Source organism: Schistocerca gregaria, chromosome 3 (genome assembly GCF_023897955.1).
Source record: "Schistocerca gregaria isolate iqSchGreg1 chromosome 3, iqSchGreg1.2, whole genome shotgun sequence".
In the NCBI taxonomy this organism is placed as follows: domain Eukaryota; kingdom Metazoa; phylum Arthropoda; class Insecta; order Orthoptera; family Acrididae; genus Schistocerca; species Schistocerca gregaria.
The window spans coordinates 190,975,298-190,991,642 of record NC_064922.1 but is presented as its reverse complement, the minus strand read 5'-3'; the positions used below and the strand labels follow the sequence as shown (position 1 = coordinate 190,991,642).

Sequence of the window (16,345 nt, the reverse complement as noted above, 5' to 3'; positions counted from 1 at the left end):
TTTAAAAAATAAGATCTAGGTCCCAAGCTCCTACACTCCTGGAAATTGAAATAAGAACACCGTGAATTCATTGTCCCAGGAAGGGGAAAATTTATTTACACATTCCTGGGGTCAGATACATCACATGATCACACTGACAGAACCACAGGCACATAGACACAGGCAACAGAGCATGCACAAAGTCGGCACCAGTACAGTGTATATCCACCTTTCGCAGCAATGCAGGCTGCTATTCTCCCATGGAGACGATCGTAGAGATGCTGGATGTAGTCCTGTGGAACGGCTTGCCAGGCCATTTCCACCTGGCGCCTCAGTTGGATCAGCGTTCGTGCTGGACGTGCAGACCGCGTGAGACGACGATTCATCCAGTCCCAAACATGCTCAATGGGGGACAGATCCGGAGATCTTGCTGGCCAGGATAGTTGACTTACACCTTCTAGAGCACGTTGGGTGGCACGGGATACATGCGGACGTGCATTGTCCTGTTGGAACAGCAAGTTCCCTTGCCGGTCTAGGAATGGTAGAATGATGTGTTCGATGACGGTTTGGATGTACCGTGCACTATTCAGTGTCCCCTCGACGATCACCAGAGGTGTACGGCCAGTGTAGGAGATCGCTCCCCACACCATGATGCCGGGTGTTGGCCCTGTGTGCCTCGGTCGTATGCAGTCCTGATTGTGGCGCTCACCTGCACGACGCCAAACACGCATACGACCATCATTGGCACCAAGGCAGAAGCGACTCTCATCGCTGAAGACGACACGTCTCTATTCGTCTCTCCATTCACGCCTGTCGCGACACCACTGGAGGCGGGCTGCACGATGTTGGGGCGTGAGTGGAAGACGGCCTAACGGTGTGCGGGACCGTAGCCCAGCTTCATGGAGACGGTTGCGAATGGTCCTCGCCGATACCCCAGGAGCAACAGTGTCCCTAATTTGCTGGGAAGTGGCGGTGCTGACCCCTACGGCACTGCGTAGGATCCTACGGTCTTGGCGTGCATCCGTGCGTCGCTGCGGTCCGGTCCCACGTCGACGGGCACGTGCACCTTCCGCCGACCACTGGCGACAACATCGATGTGCTGTGGAGGCCTCACGCCCCACGTGTTGAGCAATTCGGCGGGACGTCCACCCGGCCTCCCGCATGCCCACTATACGCCCTCGCTCAAAGTCCGTCAAGTGCACATACGGTTCACGTCCACGCTGTCGCGGCATGCTACCAGTGTTAAAGACTGCCATGGATCTCCGTATGCCACGGCAAACTGGCTGACACTGACAGCGGCGGTGCACAAATGCTGCGCAGCTAGCGCCATTCGACGGCCAATACCGCGGTTCCTGGTGTGTCCGCTGTTCCGTGCGTGTGATCATTGCTTGTACAGCCCTCTCGCAGTGTCCGGAGCAAGTATGGTGGGTCTGACACACCGGTGTCAATGTGTTCTTTTTTCCATTTCCAGGAGTGTATATCTGCCTAAGAAATGTGTGTATTATCTTTTAGCCGCAGTGTTAAAAACAATACTTTTAAATGACAGCGGATGAGAATTATACTGTTTGGGCTTCGTGCAGCACTTGCTCTGAAGGGACATGAGAGTTACTGTTATAACAAGATTAATGAAGAGCGTTATTGTATTGAAGGTTTTCGATTTCTGCTGTACACATTTCGCAATAGAGCGGTTGAGTAACTGTTGTTTGATGTTTTCCCCTGTTATATTTTAAGAGGTGTCTACGTAAATAAAAATACATGTAAGTATACGAAGGCGTGATGAAAAGTATTCTCCCAAAATTTTTAATATGGAAACTCTTACAACGTTTAAAATGAAACAAACGTTATTTACATTCTGCATCTTTTTTCTACATGTCTACAAATTTATTTCCCGACGCAGTCGTTCTGGCACGAGTACATATCTCGAGACAAGACAGCAGTTTGTTGATACCGTCACTGTAGAATGTTTGGTCTTGTTGACGGAGCCACAGACTCACCTCTGCTTGCACCGCTCTATCACTATCAAGGTGTCGCAGATAAACTGTAGCCCGTATCATGACGGTGTATAGCGCAACTATGTGGTTGCTTGACAAACAGCGTGCTGTAATCGAGTTTCGAATACGAAGAGTTTCTCTCCTCCAGCATGACAACGCTAGACCAGACGCTCCCTCATCTCCCATAGCATCCATAGTATTATACTGCTCCCATCAGCCTGCGTCCATGGCGCGCTTCAGGCCACCGTTACATCGATGACGGCGATTGTGGAGACGACGATTGACTTGGTATGGCAAAAATTTGATTCTCCCGAAGAGCCAGTCACGTGCCCACTGCACTGAGGATAGCGTTGAGTCAACACGTGAACACGTAGTTGTGGTCTGTTGCGGAGCTCTATGTTCAACAATGTACATTGAACTGTGTGATCCTAATCACGAGTCCGTGCTCTAGCATTGTGCTCTTTCGGCAGAAATGCCACAGATCACCACCTATTCCACTTTACAGAGCAGACATGCCTCTGAACCCACACGTTCTGTGATGAATCGTTGGCGTCCAATCATTTAGCACTCCGTCTTCAGGCCACCAGTGGCCCATCGGGACCATCCGATGTGTGTGAAGTCATATGGGACTTAACTACTAAGTTCATCAGTCCCTAAGCTTACACACTACTTAGCCTAAATTATCCTAAGAACAAACACACACACCCATGCCCGAGGGAGGACCCTAACGTCCGCCGGGATTAGCCGCACAGTCCATGACTGCAGGGGACCATCCGACTGCCATGTCATTCTCAGCTGAGGATGTGGACAGGAAAGGCGTGTGGTCAGCACACCGCTGTCCCAGACCGGAGCCGCCACTATTCGGTCGAGTAGCTCCTCAATTGGCATCAGCATCACGAGGCTGAGTGCACCCCGAAAAACGTCAACAGCGCATGGCGGCCCGGATGGTCACCCATCCTAGTGCCGCCCATACCCGACAGCGCTTAACTTCGGTGATCTGACGGGAACCGGTGTATCCACTGCGGCAGGCCGTTGCCCCAATAATTTAGCGCCTAGTGCACGCGAATATTCGAATGACATAAGAACCTGGGTTCGTCTTATTAGAGACGTACCGGATTTAGTTACATTTTATTCTATGAACATGGCCATTTATGGTAAGAGACCATTTGTGCTGCCCTCTTTGGATCCGTTCAATATTCCCTGTTAAACTACATACTTGAGAAATATTCTAAAAACGACTGATGGCATTTCCCTAATATTATACTAATCATCAGCAATCTGTCATCTGCTTTAATGGATCTATGTAATTGGCTCAGTTTATATCCTTGCAAACCGTTACATCTACATCTACATCTACGTGGATTGCAAATCACATTCAAGTACCTGGCAGAGGGGTCATCGGACCACATTCACAATTCTCTATTATTCCTCTCTCGTATAGCGCGCGGAAAGAATGAACACCTATATCTTTCCGTACGAGCTCTGATTTCCGTTATTTTATCGTGGTGGTCGTTCCTCCCTATGTGTCGGTGTCAACAAAGTATTTTCGCATTCGTAAGAGAAAGTTAGATACTGCCTACAGGAAAATTAAAGAGACCTGTGGAGAAAAGAGAACCACGTGTATGAAGCTCAGATGGAAACAGAGTTCTAAGCAAAGAAGGGAAAGCAGAAAGGTGGAAGGAGTATATGGAGGGTCTATACAAGGGCGATGTACTTGAGGACAATGTTAGGGAAATGGAAGAGGATGTAGATGAAGTTGAAATGGGAGATACGATACTGCGTGAAGAGTTTGACAGAGCACTGAAAGACCTGAGTCGAAACAAGGCCCCGAGAGTAGACAACATTCCATTAGAACTACTGATGGCCTTGGGAGAGCCAGTCCTGACGAAACTCTACCATCTGGTGAGCAAGATGCATGAGACAGGCGAAATACCCTCAGACTTCAAGAAGAATGTAATAATTCCAATCCCAAAGAAAACAGGTGTTGACAGATGTGAAAATCACCGAACTATCAGTTTAATAAGTCACAGCTGCAAAATACTAAGGCGAATTCTTTACAGACGAATGCAAAAACTAGTAGAAGCCGACCTCGGGGAAGATCAGTTTGGATTCCGTAGAAATATTGGATCACGTGAGACAATACTGACGTTACGACTTATCTTAGAAGGGAGATTAAGGAAAGGCAAACCAACGTTTCTAGCATTTGTAGACTTAGAGAAAGCTTTTGACAATGTTGACTGGAATACTCTCTTTCAAATTCTGAATGAGGCAGGGGTAAAATACAGGGAGCGAAAGGGTATTTGCAATTTGTACAGGAACCAGATGGCAGTTATAAGAGTTGAGAGGCATGAAAGGGAAGCAGTGGTTGGGAAGAGAGTGAGACAGGGTTGTAGCCTCTCCCCGATGTTATTCAATCTGTATATTGAGCAAGCAGTAAAGGACACAAAAGAAAAATTCGGAGTAGGTATTAAAATCCACGGAGAAGAAATAAAAGCTTTGAGATTCGCCAATGACATTGTAATTCTATCAGAGACAGCAAAGGACTTAGAAGAGCAGATGAACGGAATGGGCAGAGTCTTGAAAGGAGGGTATAAGATGGACACCAACATAAGCAAAACGAGGATAATGGAATGTAGTCGAATTAAGTCGAGTGATGCTGAGGGAATTAGATTAGGAAATGAGGCACTTAAAGTAGTAAATGAGTTTTGCTATTTGGGGAGCAAAATAACTGATGATGGTCGAAGTAGAGAGGGTATAAAATGTAGACTGGCAATGGCAAGGAAAGCGTTTCTGAAGAAGAGAAATTTGTTAACATCAAGTATTGATTTAAGTGTCAGGAAGTCGTTTCTGAACGTATTTGTATGGAGTGTAGCCATGTATGGAAGTGAAACATGGACTATAAATAGTTTGGACAAGAAGAGAATAGAAGCTTTCGAAATGTGGTGCTACAGAAGAATGCTGAAGATTAAGTGGGTAGATCATATAACTAATGATGAAGTATTGAATAGAATTGGGGAGAAGAGGAGTGTGTGGCACAACTTGACAAAAAAAAGGGACCGGTTAGTAGGACATGTTCTGAGGCATCAAGGGATCACAAATTTAGCATTGGAGGGCAGCGTGGAGGGTAAAAATCGTAGAGGGAGACCAAGAGATGAATATACTAAGCAGATTCAGAAGGATGTGGGTTGCAGTAAGTACTGGGAGATGAAGAATCTTTCACAGGATAGGGTAGCATGGAGAGCTGCATCAAACCAGTCTCAGGACTGAAGACCACAACAACAACAACAGGAGAAAGTTGGTGATTGGAATTTCGTGAGATGATTCCGTCGCAATGAAAAACGCCTTTCTTTTAATGATTTCTAGTCCAAATCCTGTATCATTTCTGTGACACTCTCTCCCATATTTCGCGATAATACAAAACGTGCTGCCCTTCTTCGAACTTTTTCGGTGTAGTCTGTCAGTCCCATCTGGTAAGGATGCCACAACGCGCAGCAGTGTTTTAAAAGAGGACGGACATGCGTAGTGTAGGCACTCTCCTTAGTAGGTCTGTTACATTTTCAAATCGTCCTGACAATAAAAGTCTTTGGTTAGCCTTCCCCACAACATTATGTATGTGTTCCTTACAATTTAAGTTGTTCGTAATTGTAATACCTAGGTATTTAGTTGAATTTACGGCTTTCAGATTAGACTTATTTATCGTGTAACCAAACTTTATCGAGTTCCTTTTAGCACTCATGTGGATGACCTCACACTTTTCGTTATTTAGGGTCAACTGCCAAGACGGAGGTATTTGTGTATGCTGACAGGTTTCAAATGTGACTCACTGATATTGTAGTCATAGGATACTACGTTTTTCAGTTTTGCGAAATGCTCAGTTTTACATGTAAAGCAAGTTGCGAGTCTCTACCACGCTTCTAAATCACATCAAGATGTGACAGACGATGAGAATGCTAGTACAGTAACCTGATTTCGCAGAAAATTCGCTCCGTGGAAAAGGAGTCAAAATAAGCGAACCCGTATCTCGGTTTATCCGTAGATACCCGAACGCTTCTGAAAAGCGGCCGTCAAAGTTTCCAAGGTATTTATGTTCATCTTAGCGGTAAACTAATCAGCTGAAGTAGTGGCGCAGTAGCCAGCGTTGCAGTTTCACACTTTTGTCTCCGTATTCAAAACCCGAATATTTCTTTTATTTTTGTGATTTAATTATCTGCACATGTCCATTGAAAATTACTGCACACATGATTTCCAATGTATATTGAAATAACATTGTCCTTATTCGTCTACTAACTGTATACTTGGTGAATGGAAAGAAAGAGAAAATTATTTTCCTTGAAAGTCGTGTAGTATATCTTGATTCATAATCAAGTTCTACTTTTACCGAGTGAGATTCATACGGAGAATGTCCCTGTGGCAAACCTGCCGTTGCGCGATGCTCGTGGTCATAATTTCTGTTTCGAATGTTTCTACAGTCGGCATCGTTCAAGCCAATGCACCAAACATTTCTGAAGAATAAGCATAAGAATAAAATATAAGAATTAATATAGTAATTGATGTAGGAATTAAATATAAGATGATGAGAATTTAATAGGAATGTAACTCCTGGAAATAACATACACACACATATAAAATATAGGTAAATATGTGACACCTACTGTATTGGGAAACCCAGCTGTAATTTTACAATTAATATAACTCGCTTGTAACGCATAACTTGTTAAGAAACACTAATGGAGTAACCTTCTACGGACATGTGTAGATAACTGAGTGAATAAATACATACGATAATCAGGTTTCGAACACAGGGCGCAAAAATGAGAGGCGTCGACACTAGCCATTGCGCCACCATTTCGGCTGAAATTACGGCGCTTTAAATGGCATCTAAACTACACTGAAAATTGTGACCGTAGTTTTCTCAGAAACGGTACAGGTATCTGCGGATAAGCCAAGACGCGTCTTCGGTTATTTTTTACTTCTCTTCCACTGAGCGAAGTATCTGGGATATCTTGCCGTGTTCTCCTCGACAATATTGGTCCATTTTTTTTCAGGCACTACTTCATTACAGATAGATGCATCGTCTGTGAAAAGTCTGATGCAGAGAAATAGATAGGCCTAGCAGCGGATGCCTGTGGTTGTTATTGCATAATTTTAGCCCTCCCACATTCCTGGAGGCTCTCCTTCATGATACGATTCTTGGAACACAACGTGTGAATGAATGAATGGAAGGATGAATATTACCTCCTCAGATTAAGATATTTAGTGACATCCTCTACATACGCGAAAGTCTAGTTCTGATCATATCAGACATTCGAAAGTTAGAAATGTAGAAGCATATTTGGCCTCAGGAGACAAACCAGAGGCAAAATTGTCAGAGCAATCAGTATGTCTTGTAGACTGGTGATCTTTACTGTCGAAACTGGCAGCAATCTAAAAATATTCACTAACGTTCGGGCGATGTAGTTCTCCACATACAAAACGTTACAGCTGTCGAGCATATCTCACTTGTTTATTTCAAGCTTCTGCTACCAGTCACTTTTTATTTCATGCTTAATCTAACATAATGTAACACTTTTCGAACATGTTTTGTTCATCCTCAAGCGTTTGTACATATACACATACATCGAGAAATGTACTCGATGTACGTATATATGTACAAACGCTTGAAGATAAACAAAACATGTTCGAAATGTGTTTCATTACGTTAGATTAAGCATAAAATAAAAAGTGACTGGTAGTAGAAATTTGGAATAAATAATTTTCCCACACAGTCACGCTTCACAAACACAGGCATTATGGCTGGAAATAAATATCTTACTTGTACTGAAAATGTCACGCATTGCCGATTATTTTCCCGTGACGTTGAAAGTTCGCCACGGCGTCTAGGGCGAATAGAGCTTCACGCTATTCTACAAAAGTATTACTGAATCACTATTGAAGACGGTTTTTTTGTGACTCACCACGTGGAGGTGCATCTCTCGCAGTGCCATCTTCTGTCGTCGCGCACAACTGAAAGGAACACTACGTCAGAGCTATCGCCCACCTGTCAGTTCGTTGACAGATACGAGAACAACACTGAAGCTAGCGCACAACACTGACGCTGGCAAGTCGCGGGAGCGCCGCCACGTGGTCACTTCCATCGCGTCGTGGTCGGCGGCAAAGAAAAGGTAACAAGTGAACGCGGCGGCCGGCCGTAAGCGCGCGGAGGCGACCTGTAGTTGCGTAGTTGCCTGTGGACAGTGCGGGTCGGCGGCGTCCACGAGGAAGCAGAAGCAGATAGCACGTCCGCCGGCTTTCCCAGCACGCGTTGCACAACACGCCGCCTCACCGCTGCCCCCCCCCCCCCCCCCCCCCACTACCATCACGAGGCCCCACCGCCGCTTCGGCTGCCAACAGGTTGACGGGAGGCGGCGCCGAAGTCCTCAGCTAGCGGCGTGGTGCGCCTTACAAGGCAAGGACCGGTTCTCCGTCCTGTCGCGTATTACAGATGATCAAATCTCTCGTTCTCAACTCGTTTCCACTGCCGCGGTCTTTTCTATAAGGCAACCACGTGACGTAACTGAACGCAGATGCATTTCGGAGGAAGGAAGGTCAGTTAATTGTGGCGCGGGCCATTCCCGCATTATACCGGAGTGACGTGGAACAGGTCGGTTTACGAGCTGTTTAACATTTCCTCATCTACACTCTGAGGCTGAAACTTCTGGATCGCCGCCCTGAGTATTTTCAAGTCAAGAACATTCAAAAATGGTTCAAATTACTCTCAGCACTATGGGGTCACCAGTTCCCTAGAACTTAGAAACTACTTAAACCTAACTAACACTAAGGAAAACACACATCCATGCCTGAGGCAGGATTCAAACCTGCAACCGTAGCAGACAGTAGCGCCTAGAACCACTCGGCCACACCGGCAAACCAACAACATTCCACCACTGCCGAATGGAGAGCATTAGACAACAATGCCAAGCTTTCTAGAACTTTTCAGAAATTTCTAGAATATTCCTCAAATTTGCAGAATTCCCGAATTTATCATTTCAGTATGTTCTGCACTGAGAAAACACGTTCCGGCCATTGAAATCGTGCAGAAGGGAAACAGATTCTAGTAACTTTATTCTGTTCTCAGCCCGACAACGTGTGACCCCATGGAGAACATTACAGTCCCTGCAAAACTTTCTAAGACGTTGAGAACTTTGCAGAGATTTCTAGAACACTACTCAAATTTACAAAAAAAAAAAAAAAAAAAATTCAGATAGATCATACCATTACGTTCTCTATCGAAAAATAGCTTCTCGCCATTGAAATCGTGTACGACGGAAACGGACTGCAGCAACTTCTTCCATTTCTCAGTCCGACAACTTGTGATACCGCTCTGCTGAATTCTCTGCTCCTTTTGTCAATCTATGGTCGACTGCTGGCCCTGGATTTAGATTTTATCCATTGCTTCGGAAGGAAGGTTGTTTTTCCCATATAAATTTTCACGAAACGAAAACTGATTTTAATGTGAAAGAATAGTGCTCTGAGCACTATGCAAATTAACTTCTGAGGTCATCAGTCGCCTCGAACTTAGAACTAATTAAACCTAACTAACCTAAGAACATCACACACATCCATTCCCGAGGCAGGATTCGAACCTGTGACCGTAACGGTCGCTCGGCTCCAGACTGTAGCGCCTGGAACCGCACGGCCACTCCGACCGGCTAATGTGAAAGAACAAAGAGTTTCGGCAACTATATCAAATTGCTTGAAAAAATCCGTCTCTGTTCATTCCGACACTTTACTCATACATGTCACATCTCGTCGTATGCTTCAGGTGTTTGCTTTAGGTTTCCTTTCTGAAATTATGCCAAACATTACGAATGTTTATTGTAAGTCAGAACTACCACGTATTCGCAGTTTTTACGGAAGTAGCTTAACTATTTAATACATCAATGGAAATGAGCGTTGGCGTCATTGGCCGGGAGACCCTTTACGGTGCAGATCCGGCCGCCTTGGTGCAGGTCTTAGTACATTCGACGCTACATTAGGCGACCTTCACGCCGGATGGGCGACAACTTTAAAAATCCTACACCCTGAGAAAATTACGTTTCAGACTTTTACTCTTGTAATCAAACGCAACAATGCGGGAAGCATAACAACAACACACGGATCAATGTGTAATTTGGCATATATCTAGTGCACTACTGGCCGTTAAAATTGCTACACCACGAAGATGACGTGCTACAGACTCGAAATTTAACTGCAGGAAGAAGATGCTATGATATGCAGATGATTAGCTTTTCAGAGCATTCATACAAGGTTGGCGCCGGTGGTGACACCTACAACGTGCTGCCATGAGGAAAGTTTTCAACCGATTTCTCATACACAAACAGCAGTTGACCGGCGCTGCTCGGTGAAACGTACCATCACGTTTCAGACTTTGGTAAAAGTCGGATTGTAGCCTATCGCGATTGCGGTTTATCGTATCGCGACATTGCTGCTCGCGTTGGTCGAGATCCAATGACTGTTAGCGGAGTATGGAGCGGTGGATTCAGGAGGGTAATACGGAATGCGGTGCTGGATCCCAACAGCCTCGATCACTAGCAGTCGAGATGACAGGCATCTTATCCCTATGGATGTAACGGATCGTGCAACCACGTCTCGATCCCTGAGTCAACAGATGAGGGCGTTAGCAAGAAAACAACCATCTGCACGAACAGTTCGACGACGTTTGCAGCAGCATGGACTATCAGCTCGGAGACCATGGCACCGGTACCCTTGATGCTGCATCACAGACAGGAGCGCCCGCGATGGTGTACTCAACGACGAACCTGGGTGCACGAATGGCGAAACGTAATTTTTTCGGATGAATCCAGGTTCTATTTATAGCATCATGGTGGTCGCATCCGTGTTTGGCGACATCGCCGTGAACGCACATTGGAAGCGTGTATTCGTCATCGCCATACTGGCGTATCACCCGGCGTGATGGTATGGGGTGCCTTTGGTTATACGTCTCGGTCAGCTCTTGTTGCCATTGACGGCACTTTGAACAGTGGACGCTACATTTCAGATGTGTTACGACCCTTGTCTCTACCCTTCATTCGCTCCCTGCGAAACCGTACATTTAAGCAGAGTAATGCACGAACGCATGTTGCAGGTCCTGTACGGGCCTTTCACGATACAGCAAATGTTCGACTGCTGCCCTGGCCAGCACGTTCTCCAGATCTCTCACCAACTGAAAACGTCTGGTCAATGCTGGCCGAGCAACTGGCTCGCCACAACACGCCAGTCACTACTCTTGATGAACTGTAGTATCGTGTTAAAGCTGCATGGGCAACTGAACCTGTACACACCATTAAAGCTCTGTTTGACTCAATGCCCTGCGTATGAAGGCCTTTATTACGGCCAGAGGTGGTTGTTCTGGGTACTGATTTCTCAGGATCTATGAACCCAAATTGCGTGAAAATGTAATCACATGTCAGTTCTAGTATAATATATTTGACCAATGAATACTAGTTAATCTCTTGCATTTCTTCTTGGTGTAGCATTTTTAATGACCAGTAGTGTAATTTTCGTTCCGCGTGTTTGTAGCCAATTTACTCGCATATAAATCCAATTTAATCTCTGTTTCCCTCTATAGCCGCTTGCTTGTGTCCGTCTGCATATGAAGGCTAATGTCAAGAACTGCTGTAGTGATTTTGATCCACTTTGAACTAACAGAGACACTGATATACGTTTACGCCACAACAGAGAACACAGCAGTTCCTTCAGAATGTAGGAAGCGGGGTCAAATTCGCAGCGGGCCGCTGGTGGTCTAGCGGTTCTGGCGCTACAGTCTGGAACCGCGCGACCGCTACGGTCGCAGGTTCGAATCCCGCCTCGGGCATGGATGTTTGTGTTGTCCTTAGGTTAGTTAGGTTTAAGTAGTTCTAAGTTCTAGGGGACTTATGACCTCAGCTGTTGAGTCCCATAGTGCTCAGAGCAATTTTTTTTCAAATTCACATCTAGTGTGGTGGTCTTCTGGTTGCAGATGATGGGGGAGACGATCAGTGGCATTACGCCAGAATATGCACTCGGCAAACTGGTGTAGCCGACCCTTTCACTACACTTTTGCCACCCTGCTCACCGTTACGTTTTGCCGGCAGGGAGGGCACACTGTCTGAGGCCGGATGCGGGTGTCGCATGCTTGTGACTCCATATTACGTTGCACAACAGCAGAACGATGCTCGTGTGTGTGAGGACTAAACTTCCAGTAGTGTCTGATAAGTAATATATATATATATATATATAAACCGAATGTGACTGAAACTAAAAGGTTCTGGGATTGAACCCCGGCTGTGTAACTTTTTCTCACTCTTCACTCTGCGTCTTATCCTAGCATTCGCTTCTCATTGATGTGGAGATATGCATTTCGAAATATTACGGCAGTTTCAGACTACCAATTTCTGCTTCGCTCATATTTGCACTTGCAATTCGCAGTCTCTTAATCGAACAACGAGCAATGAGTTAATCGGCTTTAAACTATCGTAATAAATATGACATAATAAAAAGATAGCATCTCATAATCAGGCTGTGGTGTGAGACTATTTGAAATAACCAAATATTTTAACCAATAGTTTTCCTGCAAACGTTTGAGAACAGACGCTTAGGGAAAAAAAAGAATCTAAAATATGTTGTGTTTTATTTTTTATGCTACAAGCAAAATGTTTTCCAAAAAAGTACTTCAGGAACTTTGGTTCGGTTACGTGCAGTAAGTTCTTTCGATGCTCAGTTTCTTTCCTTCCGTGAATGAAACCTAGATGTGGACACGATACAGTGCATGGCACGGCAAAGAAGTCTGCCATAAAGAGTCCACAACAACGGAGTGCAGCAACGAGACTGAAACAATACATCACCATGAGTACTAAAGTTTACAGCAGGAATATTGTTCAGATGGTTCATTTGGCTCTAAGCGTCATGGGACTTAACATCCGAGGTCATCAGTCCCCTAGACTCAGAACTTCTTAAACCTAACTAACTTAAGCACATCACACACATCCACGCCCGAGACAGGATTCGAAACTAGGACCGTAACAGCAGCGCGGTTCCTGACTGAAGCACCTAGAACCGCTCGGCCACAGTGACCGGCAACAGGAATATTGTTAACACTAGATAAATACATTCATCATGGGTCTTTTTAATATTTTTTTAATTTAATTAGTTCTACCTCAGACAGCCTCCGATACATAGTACATCTGCCTTACACACACAAACACCCATTATTCGCATACTACTGTAAATTTACAATGGTTGGAACACATTACATGCATTATGATGAGCTCCCATCACTCCAAATGCTAATTCAATTTGGGAAAAATGGCATTGGTACTTCCAGATAGCTTTTCTGCCTTTTGCTGCTTATATCTTGCGACTTATATTCAGTTACTTAACGCTATTCTCTGAAATTCGTTCAGAACTCTACGCAGTGGGTTGGAAACAAAATAATGTACACCACACACTTTGTCTGAAGCTGATACTTAGCACTACTCTTGCGAAGCGGGGCTGGATCGCTAGCTATAAATATAATTTGCATGTGAATAGATGCAACAGTTCTTTCGGTTGTTGTACTCCGACTTTTATTTTGATGTTCCATAAAATTGGGCAACACGTTAATTTTAGGCAGTAAGGAAAATAATTAAAAATGCCTACATTTTAGTTGTAGCAGAAATACAGTAGATGTAAAGCAAGAGAGTCAGGAATGGAGAGATGTAAGAAATTAGCAGAACACAACTTACGAAAAGAAAGATAAAGTAAGATGCTGTGATTGAAAAGAACAGGGTTCATATACTTTTGAGAGAAAAGTTATTGGAACGAAATACAGGAAGAATCCGCTTTTGTAAAATCAAAATAGTTTGTATCTACATATACATCCATACTCGGCAAGCCACCTGATGGTGTGTGGCGGAGGGTACTTCGAATACCTCTATCGGTTCTCCCTTCTATTCCAGTCTCGTATTGTTTGTGGAAAGAAAGATTGTCGGTATGTCTCTGTATGGGCTGTAATTTCTCTGATTTTATCCTCATGGTCTCTTCGCGAGATATACGTAGGAGGGAGCAATATACTTTTTGACTCCTCGGGTCAGGTATTACAGAGTGTAATGGAGAGGTATTTTACGTAGTGCGGTATCAGATAAAGTAAAACGCGCTATATGCTTCAAAAGATTGAGAACGGAAGTAACCACAAGTTTCCTTCTACGCCTTATAAGGAGAAAACATAGAAGATAACAATTCATTCGTAGTTTGCAATAAAAGTACAGAGCAGCTGATCTGTTGTCCGGGTTTACGTAATAAGCGTTTAACTGTCTATGACCCTAGAAAACCGACAAATTTAGAAGAAAAATAGAGTTCGTCAACCTCACTTATCATCCTTTTAACACTCACTATTCATGTTGCCCAAATAGTGGGATGACCTTCGACTGCAATACAATTTGTAACCAGAGTTTGAAAATGTTTAGAATTGCCAGTAGGATACTGGTAGTTTTCTGTAGTGTTCAACCACTTCTCACTTTTCGAGAAAAACAACGAAAGGTGGATGGACTAAGTTTTGTTTCATTTGCCTGTATAGTTTAACATATTGATTCTATGTACCTTGAAATTAAGGTAGTCAAAATATTTCAATCTTTGTTTGAATTCAACGTTTACTACAGGAAATAATAGGAATACAAAAACGAAAATCGGTTATTTCAGAAACCGGCGCCTTTAACACCCAGGTTAAACTGGCGTTGGAGAATAAGATATAACAGAAAACCTGTTGTTTCAGTGACAACTGCCGTTCCATCTGAGGCACCCTGCTGTTACTGCTACCGCTGCCTCTGCCGCCACCCCCAGAGACCGGGCCGCGTTGGGTGACATTCCACGGCCACCGTGAAACTTCTGACTAAACCGGGCACCAGAATGCTACACAGCGTACGATGCACCGCTATGCAGTTGGCCGCTTTCTCCTACAAGAATAGAGTGGCATGCGCCGCGTCAAACAGTGAAGAATGCAAGAGAGCACCTGTCGCCTTTCACCCGATGCAGAGTGTGTCTGTCACGCCACAATCGGCACCCTCCCTAAATCGACACATTTTTCAGACGTACCTTTAAGACTACACGATTTTTTTCATTAAACAGACCATAATTTCAGAATGTTGTACTAGAGGGAAGTGACGTAACGGTTCTGACGTTGCATAGCAGTAGCATTACGTATAAATGGTTCTACAGACTGCTCGCTCCGAGCTCCCCGTGCTCTGCATGACGTCACTCAGTTCCTCGAGCGGCCGACGAGAAAGACGTACGTCATAGCAGGTGTTACGAGTGACAGCAGTCGTCTTCGGCGGGGAACGAATAAGTATTTCAGCCGCTTAAATGCATGCAAGCTCTCGATAGCACACGATCCTTAGTGGGTAAAATTACTTTAAAATATTGTTTTCCTGTGGGCCCTGTACGAAGCGAAGTGTGGCGGATAAGCCAACTAGTGTGACGTCACAAGTTCGTTGGGGGGGGGGGGGGCTGTATTTCTTGTGGGCCCCGGTTCCACATAAGCAACAAATAACGTGACTGCTGCAGTCTCCGGCAGCAACCGCCTGCTCTCTCATGCATAATGAGCGTCCCAACTGTCCGCGCTGTGCATTGAGGCCGTGCGTCCCACAACAGTGGGCGGGCTCTATAGGGGGAGGAAATCCGCTCCCAGCACCTGACCTATATTCACCTAGTAATTTTCTTTTGTGCGGTGTTACAAACACCGTGCTCGCAAACTTTAAGATGGTACTTTGCACGGAGGAGTACTTACTTTCTACACTGCTCTCACGTCGGTTGTGATGACGCTAAAGCCCCAGACCAGTGTGACCTTAGCTAAAATGACATTAAATATGAAACCTACAACGTACACGTGTGTTCTGCTCGGAAAATGAAAATAAAGAGTTGCACATTCGTCCTCTCGCGCAGCTGTTCTGTAGTGGGATGACGTGCTAAGGTTCTGGGCCGAAATTACTTTACACATTTTACTAAAAGAAATAATATATTACAGACAAAAATAGGATATTAATATGAAAGCTCTAAACTTAGTTCACAACAGACGTCGCATATCCTTACTTCATAACGAACGAGGTGGCGCAGTGGTTAGTACACTGCACTCGCATTCGGGAGGACGACGGATCAGTCCCACGTCCGGCCATCCTGATTTAGGTTTCCCGTGAGTTCTCTAAATTTCTTCAGGCGAATGCCGGGATGGTTCCTTTGGACAGGGCACCGCCGACTTCCTTACCCATCTTTCCCTAATCCGATGAGACCGATGACCTCGCTGTTTGGTCTCCTCCCCCAAAATAACCCAACCACCTCCCCCCCTTACTCCATATAAAAATGTATAATGACACTACGCTACAGGAATA

At 44.8% G+C, this 16,345-nt stretch overlaps 1 protein-coding gene and 1 pseudogene across 2 annotated transcripts in view; both read right to left on the bottom strand.

Moving 5' to 3' along the window:
* Window positions 1-14,783, bottom strand: part of LOC126356285 (toll-like receptor 2) — a 497,935-nt gene extending 483,152 nt beyond the window's left edge. The window contains exon 1 of one of the 2 annotated variants that reach the window (XM_050007162.1): window positions 14,725-14,783. In XM_050007162.1, the coding sequence (XP_049863119.1) occupies window positions 14,725-14,754 (30 nt within the window). In that variant the 5' untranslated portion in view covers window positions 14,755-14,783. Of the gene's footprint in view, window positions 1-7,924; window positions 8,278-14,724 lie in introns of those variants that run through there. The other variant, XM_050007161.1, reaches the window with a different exon arrangement.
* Window positions 2,891-3,007, bottom strand: LOC126356790 (5S ribosomal RNA; annotated as a pseudogene).
* Window positions 14,784-16,345: the final 1,562 nt, after the last annotated feature.